The 10,895-nt window shown below is 49.5% G+C and overlaps 1 protein-coding gene across 1 annotated transcript; it reads left to right on the forward strand.

Moving 5' to 3' along the window:
* The first annotated feature begins 1,944 nt into the window (after nucleotides 1-1,944).
* LOC133095677 (butyrophilin-like protein 1) lies at nucleotides 1,945-6,311 on the forward strand. The gene is made up of 2 exons (XM_061197423.1): nucleotides 1,945-2,413; nucleotides 5,974-6,311. The coding sequence occupies exons 1-2, from the start codon at nucleotides 1,945-1,947 to the stop codon at nucleotides 6,309-6,311; spliced, it is 807 nt and encodes a 268-aa protein (XP_061053406.1).
* The last annotated feature ends 4,584 nt before the right edge of the window (nucleotides 6,312-10,895 follow it).

Consider the following 10,895-nt stretch of genomic DNA (forward strand, 5'->3'; position numbering starts at 1 on the left):
CCACCAACCATCAGGAGTTGGTTGCTATTTGAGGAGTCCCTTGTCTAGAAAAATCATGATGCTTCCCCAACCAGTAATTGTTATTAAATATTTAACAAGAGTCTCTAAACCATATAATAAGGGTAAGGGACCTTGGCAGTTGTTCAGTTATGAACTTATGATGTTTTAAAACATCAACTGTCAAAAATATGACCATACTTTTCCACTTAATTTTTGTTTCCCAGCTTTATTGGTATTGAAGTTCTTATTCATCCATTAATTCATTTCATTCTACATATATTTATAAGGTATCGACTACGTGTTAGGTGCTATACTTGAATAAAACAGAGAGAATCCCTGCCTTTTTAGAGCTTACACTCTGGCAGGAGGCCATGAATAATAAGTGCAAGAAACAGCTATACTAGACAGTTTGTTAAAAGAGATGAGAAGAGGACTTCCCCGGTGATACAGTGGTTAAGAATCTGCCTGCCAATGCAGGGGACTCGGGTTTGATCCCTGGTCCGGGAAGATCCCACATGCCGCGGAGCAGCTAGGCCCGTGCACCACAACTACTGAGCCTGTGCTCGGGAGCCCGCGAGTCACAACTACTGAAGCCCGTGCGCCTAGAGCCTGTGCTCCGCAGCAAGAGCAGCCACCGCAATGAGAAGCCCGCGCACATCAACGAAGAGTAGCCCCCGCTCACCACAACTAGAGAAAGCCCGTGCTCAGCAACAAAGACCCAACGCAGCCAAAAATAAACAAACAAAAAAAAAAGAGAAAAGGGGGGCAGTGAAGCCGTGTGCGGGGGTGGGGGGGAGTCAGGGGTGTGGAGGTGGGAAGCGGGCAGCAGCGTGTTCAGTGAGGTGGTCAGTGAAGACAAGGAGATGAGAGCAAAGACCTGGAGGAGGGTGTGAGCCTGTGAGGGGTCCCTTGGAAGGATGGTTTCTGCAGGAGAGAACAGCCAGTGCAAAGCTGCCCGTGTGCCTGGGATGTTCAAGGGACTGTGGAGGCAAGTGTTGGCTGGAGCAGGGTGAGCGAGAGGGAGAGAAGCAGGAGTTGGGGTCAGAGAGGCCCTGGGGGTCATCCCCACCCAGCCTGTGGTCCACTGGGGGGACGAGAAGCCATGGCAAGGCTTTGAGCAGAGTAAGGCCATGGTTTCCGGGTTGAAGAGCCGCAGACGTGGGAGTGGGGAGAGGAAGACACAGGGAGGGAGTCTACTGCCATCCTCCAGGTGAGAGACGATGGTGACCCAGACCAAGTCTGAGCAGCTCAGGAGTGAGAAGTCGTTCTCTGGAGATCCAGCGGGGCTGTGCTGCAGAAGGGTCGTGCCGTGGCCCATCCACGAGGCCTCAGAAGGCCAATGGCTCTGAGAAGATATCGGTGGGGTGAATATGGGCTCCTGTGGGCGACGAAGAGTAAAGGCAGGTTTTTAATGAAAATAGCATTTGCGTCTAGTTTTCAGTGCACTTGTAGTTCAGCTGAGGAGAAAGTCATGAGCACAAATAATAAAGTTAGGGCTGGCAGTGGGGATGTTTCTCGGTGTGGCTGAGTGATCAAGGAGTTCTGTCCTAGGCCACAGGGATTCTCTTTGGTCAGGGTTCAGTCCTGTCCAAGAGGGGCCAGGATAGAGCTATGGTTCTCAAAGTGATGTCCCTGGAACATCAATATTAGCATCTCCGGGAATTCTTTAGAATGCAGATCCTTGGGCCCACCCCAGACCTACTGAATCAGAAGCTCAGGGCGGGGGTGAGGGGGCAGCACTGTGTGTTTTATAAGCCCTCTTGCTGATTTTGCTGCATGCTGAAGGTTGCCAAACACTGACTTGGAGTTTTCCATGAAAGAGTGTGAAAGCAGCAGTACAGATGGATGAAGGATTCTCTGTGACATCACTTCTGGGTCATAAAATTGTGGTCAGAATGTCTTGCCGAGATTCAGAATCATCACAGCTCAGTCCCTCAGGTCATGATGGCTCATGTTATCCAACACCTGTCCCCAGCCTGCCCGGGCCTTCCCACCAGACTGTGTGTGTTTCCGGCCCTCCCTCTGTGTCTCTCTTCCTTTCTCACTCCTATGTCTGGGTCCACAGAGGAGTTCTCCGTGACTGGCCCCTCGGATCCCATTGTGGCAGTGCTGGGCGGAGACACCGTGCTGCCCTGTCGTGTGTTCCCACCCATAAGTGCAGAAGACATGGAGCTGAGGTGGTTCCGCTCCAAGTTTTCAGAAGCCGTGTTCAGCTATCAAAACCGAGTCGAGCGGAATGAGGAACAGATGGCGCATTACGTAGGGCGGACCTCGCTGGTGAGGGACCTCCTTGCCCAGGGGGCGGCTGCCGTACACATCCAGAAGGTCCAGGTTTCAGACAATGGGCTGTACACCTGCTTCTTCAGAAAGGGAGGCTTCTACGAAGAGGCGAGTTTGGAGCTGAAGGTGGCAGGTTGGTGACTTGAGTTATGTTTTTGATCCGGGAATATTGAAGTTGGGAGGAACTTCAGGGACCATGTAAATCAGCCCCTCATTTTACAGATAACAGGAGGCTCATCCACTCATTCCATTATTCAGTACAAATATATCGAAAGCCTACTCTGTGCCACATCCTATTTTGGGCACCTGGGATACATCAGTGAACCAAACAATGTTCCCTGCTCTGTGGAGTTTATATTCTAGAGGCAATCCATAAATACTAGATAAATAGGTTATAGAGGATGTTAGGAAGTGGTAAGTATTTGGGATAAGAGGCCAGGAAAAAAGTGGAAGGGGACCAGGGGTGAGGAGGGCTTCAGTGTTGCACGGGGCCTCAGGTTGGGCTTTTTTGACTATTTGAGCAGAAGCTCAAAGGAAGTAGGAATTTAGCCATGTGGATATCTGTGGGACCAGAGTTCCCAGCAGAGGAAACACCCGGCATGAAACCCTGAGGTAGGAGTGTGGCTGGTGTGTTCTGAGCACACAAGCCGGCCCTCATGGTTGAGAAGATGAGTGAATGGGAAGGTGGTAAGAGGTGACGATAATGGAACGAAGAGATGTTCCTGGCCGAGGGTGCACAGAGAAGGGGTTGGTTAATGCTCTCTGGGGCGATCAGGAGGAGTTCATAGATAATACACACTTGAGCAGGCACTTGAGTTCACCAGACCAGGCTCCAAAAAGCCCTTGATGCTGATGGACTGGAACATGAGAAGGCAGGGGCCACAGAGAGCATGGTCATCGCAGTTACTCGCAGTTAATCAAAGGGTCCTTGGGGCTGGAGTGTGTGGTCCCTGAGGGGCATAGGTAGTGGAAATTGGGGGGAAGAGGAGAGGAGTCTGGGGGGGAAGGCAAATTCCAGATCATAGAAGAGTTTGCATGCTGTGCTATGGGGTGTTGATGGATTGCTGAGGAAATTTTAAACAGAGCAGTGCCTGGAACGTTCCCTTTGTCAGCTGTGAGGAGGATGGATGAAAGGTGAGCCAGGCTGGAGGCATGGATGCAGTGATGAGGTCAAGAGGATGACCTCACACAGAGGCGATGGGATCACATAGAGGGACCGGGGGATCAGACATCAGTGGGGTTTAGAAAGCCGACCCAACTGAGTGAGTGGATTTGGGTACACAGTTTGGAGGGGAAGAGGGGACTGCAGAAGCTCCCAGGGTTTTGCCTTGGCTGTTTGTTGTTTAGTGGTAGGAATATTGAAAATTTTGTGTGTCGACTGAGGAAACACACACAACCTAAGAGCTGTGAGCTGAGTTTTATTCAGGGTCTTACTGAGGGCTATATAATCCGGGAAACAGTCTCTCAGTAGCTCTGAGAAACTGCTCCAAAGAGGTAGGAGGAGAAGCCAGTTTATACAGGATTTTGGCTATGAAATGTGTGCAGACAAGCATACATCTCGGTGAACGTTTACTGCTGGTCACGAGGATCAGACACCTCAGTTAATGATTTTAGTGCTTTTCTGTGTGTGAGAAGATGCAAGAACCTGGGTTCATTAAATTTTTTTTCCCTGAGGTATCTCTAACTATCTAAGGGACCTGTTTTTCCAAAGCACAGAGTCTTATCCTATTTTTTTGTCCTGAATTCCTTTTGGGGTGTACTGTCAGTGAGTGGCTACAGTGCTAATGACTTGATCCTTGTAGAATTGCGTGGTGGGCAACATTCTTTGCTTTATCTGTTGTATTTGTGTATTATTTGTGTTATCTGTTGCCATGATAATGCTGTGTAACAAACAGCCACAAAAATCACAGTGGCATATAACAATAACCATTTATGTAATTCAGGCATGAAGGGAGTACAGCTAATCTGGACTGTATTTGACTAATCTTACTTGGGATTATTTATACATCTTTGGTGACATTGGGGAAATACAATTAAAAACAAAATCTCCCAAACCAGAAATCGTCCTCACAAAGTTAGTAGAGAAAGAATACAGTTTTATTACTGAATGGGCATTAAACCAGAGTCTGATACACATCACAGGCAATCTACTAAGAGATCGCAAAGACAGAGAGAAAGCTCCCCCTTTTATAAAGTCAAGCAGATACATCCCATTACATACATGTTTTCAAGGTAAACACTAACTAATCCTCAGGTCAGAGGACTTGATAGCACCATCTGTCACATAGTTCACCCTAAATTTTCCTGGTAATTGAGGTGACTATCTATGTTAGCTAATTGGCTTTATCCAGAGGAAAAACAATTTCTTATGCCTTTATGACAGAAGGTGGTTTTACAGCTTGGAGTTCAGTGTCCACTGAAGTTAGGCTCCTACCCTTCCACAGGGAAGGCAAAAGTTGGGTGCTATCTCCCTTAACGTTTATATTTCAAAGAGATGGCTCCCAGGTCCTAGAGAAAGGCGTTCGTGGGTCCCAAAGCTGGCAAGAGGCCTATCTAGTTTTCAAAAAGGATTTATATACATTTCAAAGTGGAGGGGGGGACTTCCCTGGCGGTCCAGAGGTTAGAACTCCACCCTTCAAATGGAGGGGCTGCAGGTTCGATCCTGGGTTGGTGAACTAGGATCCCACATGCCGCGTGGCGTGTGGCCAAAAAATTAAAAAAAAAAAAAAAAAAGGAAGTAGGGAGAAAATACCTACAATTACAGGTTTTCTAAAGCAAGTGTTCTAAGGAAAAGGATGGGAGAGGAATCTCTTCCTTTATTTTCAACGCGGAGAATGACGCCTCTTAATTTTAATTCTTATTTGTCCTTACAGTCAGCTGAGGAGGTCACCATAAGGACCTTTGCTGGGTTTGTTCAACTGGGTATTGGTTGATCTAGGAAAGCTTCAGCTGGAAAGGCTGCACCAGACCAAACACGTCCTCCCTGTGGCAGAGGGTAGCCCAATGGCACAAGGATGTTACAACCTCTGCTTGAGTCACATGGCCTAGTCTCTCACTGGCTAGTTGAGTCACCTGACCCTGCCCAGAGGCAGAGTGTGAAGGCATCAAAAAGTGTGTGGCCGAGGGCCAGCTGGATATAAAGAGGGAGTGAAGATTTGGGAATCTTTTTACAATCAATCTATCACAGATGGGGCAAAATCACGTATTCAGTTCTGGAATTTTAAGTTTGAAGTGTATGTGAGGAATCCTGGCGGAAATAACCCACTGGATGTGGATATACGGGAGGGGAGTTCAGGGGATAGGGTTGTCATCTGATCTAATTTTGGTGGTGATTTTCAAAGAGAGGCAGTGGGTGTGGAAGCCGGTGCCCTGGGAGAGTGTGTGAGGTGAAGAGAGTGGAGGATAAGGATGGGACCTGGGACCACATTCCTCCTGTTTCCACTGGGCGTCAGCCCTTGCACCTGCATGACTGGGGAGAAGAGCCCCAGCCCTCCGAGCCCCCGGAGGTCCCCACACTCCTTCCTTGTGTTCCCCGTGGCAGGGCGGCTGCCTTTCTCCCTGCAGGGGACAGCCTCCCCCAGAGCCCCAGAATGCAAGGCGAAGGGCTCCCACTGGAGTTGTGCACACGTAGGCACTGCTGGGGCCCCCAGGACCCAGGCGGCCCCCCTGGGCTCTACATCTTGCCTCCCGCAGGTGTGGGCTCTGCCCCTCAGGTGCGCATCACAGGGCCCGAGGAGGATGGGGTCCGTGTGGTGTGCACGTCCTCGGGGTGGTTCCCGAAGCCCCAGGTGCGGTGGAGAGACCTCAGAGGAGAGGAGTCCCTGGTGTTCTCCGAGGCGCACACCCAGGACGCTGAAGGGCTGTTCGGCGTGGAGGCGGCTCTGGTGGTGAGAGACAGCTCTGCAGGGAACGTGACCTGCTCCGTCCTCAACACTGTCCTGGGCCAGGAGAAGGCCATGGCCATCTTCATCCCAGGTCAGCGCTGCTCCCTGCTCCCCGCAGGGCTGGCGGAGCGGACCGGGCGCTCCTGAGTGTGCTGGGCTTGGGTGTCCCGGGTGGTGGCCCTGACGGGGTCTCTGGCCGGGCCGCAGAGCCCTTCTTCCCCCAGGCCTCTCCCTGGAAGCTGGCTTTCTCAGTGAGCCTGTCTGTGCTGATGGTCCTGCTGCTTGGGGCTGGATGTTACACCAAGAGAGAACATTCCATGAAGTTGCTGGTGATGCGAGCAAAGGAGAGTCTGCGCCCGTTGAAGGAGCAGGACCGGTGGGCAAAGGAGGAGGCGCTGAAGGAGGCAGGTAAGGCAGGACAGTGGCCAGGGCTGGAGAGCACGGCAGCCGCGCTGAGATGGATGACCGACCGCAGGGCCTGCCTGAGTCCAGGGCTCCGGGGAAATCCGGGCCCTGGGCCGGTGGCTGGGGAGACCCAGGGTGGATGGCTGGAGCCAGGGAGGCCCCGATGGGTCTGGGGTTGGAAGCTCCTCCAGGTTACACACAGAGAGGTGGTGTTTTGTGGACTCTTTCTTAGGGGTGGGAGCTCATGCTTCTTCTGCACTCTCTTTCAGATGAACTCCAGGCAGAACTCGGTAAGTTCTGCTTTTCCCCCTGAGCTCTCTGCATCCCCTTCGTAGGAGACATTCTGGTTCTTAGTTCACCTGCTTCCTGTGTGTTGCCTTTCAGACTGGAGGAAATCCGCTTACCTGGCTGGTGAGTGACTCTCCTGATGTCCTTGGGTTTCCTGTCCTCCTGTGACAGGGCGTCCCTCTCCTTGCTTCTGTCCAGACACAGCCGTGTGGACCCCCTCCCTGGGGCGGAAGTGGAGGCTGCTGGGAGGCAGAACCCAGCTGCAAAGGCTCTCCCAGATCTGGGCCGCTGATTCCCACCCAGTGCTTGGGAGCCTGGGTGTGACGGTGACCCCAGGGTCCATCATGCACCCTGGGTCTTATTCCAGCCTTGACTGACCCACTATATTGATAGTTTTCTAGCTTTCTAGCCTTGAATGCCCCTGGTTTTCAGACAGTACCTGGAAGCAAAAGTCATGTGCTCTGAGATTGCATTAAAGGAGCTATCCAAATCAGCGGGGTGATTCAGTTTAGGAGTGTGACCTCCTGTCTCCACCCCAAAACAGCATCCAAAGAAGGTCTGTTCCCTTTAGTTTCTTCGGGTGATGATCAAAAAGTTATGGGGGCATAGCTGGGCTGACCATGCATGGGAATGTGATGGGAAGGGCTGTCAATGCCCCAGAATAGTGATGTTTATCTCTAGAAATATTTCATCTGAGAAAGATTAGCCACTTTTACCCCAGAACTCATCTCACATTCCTGTCCTTAAATAGTTCCCATTTCAAGTTATTTCCCAAATATATCTTTGCCAGAAAAAAACTGAATATGATGATGCTTTCTTAAAATTATAGAATAATTTCTATTGTATTCCCTAAAATGTTTTCACACATAGTAGAAGTTTTGATCCTTAGCGGCAAAAGTCAATGTAAGTAGAATAAGAATTTTTGAGGTTTTTGAGGCACAGAACAGCTAAGTGACTTGCCAAACATCACACAGCAGCAGCGGGACAGTGGTGTAAGTCAGCCTGTAATGCAGGGCTCCTGACCTGTGGTCCAGGGAAATTCCCACAACACCCGCTGTCTGCACATAGCAGGGGGTCACCTCCTCTCCAGCCTCTCCACGACTGTAGTTAGTCTCACCTGCAGAGCAGAGGGGAGGCACGGGCCAGTGGATTCACAGCGAGCAGGCTTGTTCTGGCTGAGGTCTCACCAGGGTGTGTTCCCTTTCAGCCTGGAGGAAGGCCCAGCTGTATGCAGGTAAGTGGCTCTGAGTTCCTGTAGCCTCCCCTCCCCAACCTGGACTCTGCCCTCTTCTCTATCAGGGGACACATGAGGGTGGGGTTGGTGTCCCTGGTCTCCTTGTCACTTTTGTAGCCTCCTTGGAACACAGATCTGCCTCCATTCCGGCCTGTCCTCTACTGCAGGGCACTGTCAGGGTTAGCCACGCCCTCCCCAAACACCTGGCCCAACTGGAACTGCTCACTGGTGCAGTGACCATGGAGAGGTCAGTTGTGAGGAGGGACGGCAGCAGGGAACGACTGAGTGGATCAGGGATCGCTCAGCCCTGGAAGATTTCAGAAGTCATGCTTGCCTGCTTAGGACTCAGGCCTTCCCAAGGGGGCCCTTGGTTCTTGATCCCTCTTGCTCCAAAACTCCTACCCCTTTCGGCTCTAGTTTTGGTTTTCCTGCTTCTTCCCGGTCCTCTGGGATATTGGTCTTCTCTCTGCTTCCTCGTGCTCTGACTCCCTGTCCAGACTCAGTTTCTTCCTCCAAGCCTCCTTGGTTGCTGAGGAATTAGTTGCTCTAGAGCAGGTGTTCTGGATCTGGGGTCCAGAACTTCTGGGATGTTGATGGACTCCTGGGGTGAGGGTCTGTGAAAGATCTGAAATTATATGAAAAATCCTGTGTATATGTTTGTGTAATAGGAACAAAAATGTAACAACCATTATCTCTCTTTTTCAGAGAACTCTGTGTTTGCTGATAGGCTCATTCCTGGTTAGGTTTATTAGGGGCAATGTAGGAAGAAACATAGAGGAGTCACAATTGTTTCCCAGAGAAAGGGTGTGGAGCAAATCAAGGAAGACAAGACCAGGAGGAGGAAGAGAGGAGGAGATGAGGAGGAAGTAGTGTGTCTGAGATTTGTCTTATAGAGATTGGGGTTGCTTGTAGTGGTGGAAGAGAGACCACAAGGCACAACCATGGTGGTTTGAGTTGGGGAGCACACAGAGGTTGTGCGAGTTATTTGGGTGCATGAAGTGTAATCAACTCCTTGATACCGCTTTGAGAAATTTCAGTCAAGACACATTTATTTTTAAGCCATTTTGAGGTAACCCTCGAATTGAGTTGGCCTCTGATAACGAGACCATCTCAACCTTCCCGTAGTGGTCAGGGCAGGAGTGTGGTATGGGGCATCCTAGTGCAATGTAAGGTTGTCCCAAGGACCCTTTAGCTTTGGGGTGAGTTAAAGATCTATACCCTCAAAGCCTGTGTAACATGCCCTTTCCCTGCTTGGAATGTTTTTGTTTACAGTCAGGAATATAGATCGTGAGAGACAGAGAGGGGTAAACCAAGGGGTGAAAAAAGCATGAGGAGTGAGGATCTCGTCTTAGGGATTCTGACCGATTCTCCCTGGGATTTATATGTTAAACATGAGGATCAGATAGTCCTCTTTTACCATCTCCCCTGCACCTGCTAGATTGAAGAGCATGTGTTTTAATGTGTATCTTGTATACCCTTCTATTTTGTAAGGACAAATCCCATTACACTAGAATCAACATTTTCATATTGACAGGTTCATAGTGTGAGGTGGACAAATGTTTGATCTCTTTTTATTCATAAAATTGGAAAAACAATTTATAATTTAATGATTTGTTGTGGAAATTAAGTGAAGAATAGCATCACACTCGATGCATTGTGGAGTCTCACAAATGCCAACTCTCTTTTCTCCTCCTCCCCCTTCTTCTTGTTAATCTCGATCACTTGTGATACAGAAATTTATAGCTGGGTGTCAACTAGTGTCTTGGTGAAGAACAAGTAAATTAAAGTTCATTTTTTTCCTCAAAGGGTCACATGGGTCAGGCCAGTTTTTGTGATCTTATTTCCATCAACCAAATCAACAGAGACGGAAATGCCAATTTCTGCATGAACCTGTATTACGTGGGGATGGTGGTCACAAATATGCACCCCAAATGTGCACGGAAATGTCATTTACTTACTTCTACAAATGTTCTAATCTTGTTCCCGAGTCTTCACCCTGTTGGAGGCAACAACTCTCCCCGTGCAGACATTTCAGGGTCCCATGACTCATACAGGCTCTGCTTTGGTTGGCGGCGAGCTTCCTTTCTTCTTCCCAAAAGGGAATATGGAGGTTGGAAGAGATTATGTGGCCTTGGGTCAGTGGAGAAAGGGGTCCCTCTGCCCTCCCTTAGTCATATCAGGCCATCACCCTGGAGGGACTAGCCTGACCTGGTCCTTAAGATCCTTGGTCTGGGGTCAGCTGAGGAGCGGCAGGTCCTGTCTAGCTATTTAGGCACTGTTGTTTCCCGCCTATCCTTGACCCCATCCCAAGGTTCTTAATACATCCATAAAGTTCCCTTTACCACAAGATATTTACACATTTTGGGGTTTAGAACATGGACATCTTTGGGGGCCTCTCACTGAGGTTCTCCTGGAAGCTTACAACCTCTCTGGGTAACTATAGGGGGAAGCAGATGACTAGATCCAGTATTTTGGGTTCTCCCTCACATATAGGGATGTTTTTGCTTCACTAACCCTGTGAAAAGGGGGAAGAGAATTCATTAGTGTCTTTCCTCTTACTGAATGTATGTCTTCCTCACTTTGAACACCTGTCTCCCTTCCTTGAAACCTTTCCGTTGCCTCCTAACTGGGCAAGATTTCTCTGATGCTGTATCCCGAATTCTCTCCACTAATGGTTTATAGTCATTCTTTGAGTTCAGTTAAGCCAAGTTGTATTCTCTCTACCGCTGGCTTAGAGGTAACCTGCATGTTCGGCTCAATTAACTCTTTTTTTTTTTTTTTTAATTATGCCATATTTTACTTCA

The sequence above is a fragment of the Eubalaena glacialis genome, chromosome 7 (assembly GCF_028564815.1).
Source record: "Eubalaena glacialis isolate mEubGla1 chromosome 7, mEubGla1.1.hap2.+ XY, whole genome shotgun sequence".
Lineage (NCBI taxonomy): Eukaryota > Metazoa > Chordata > Mammalia > Artiodactyla > Balaenidae > Eubalaena > Eubalaena glacialis.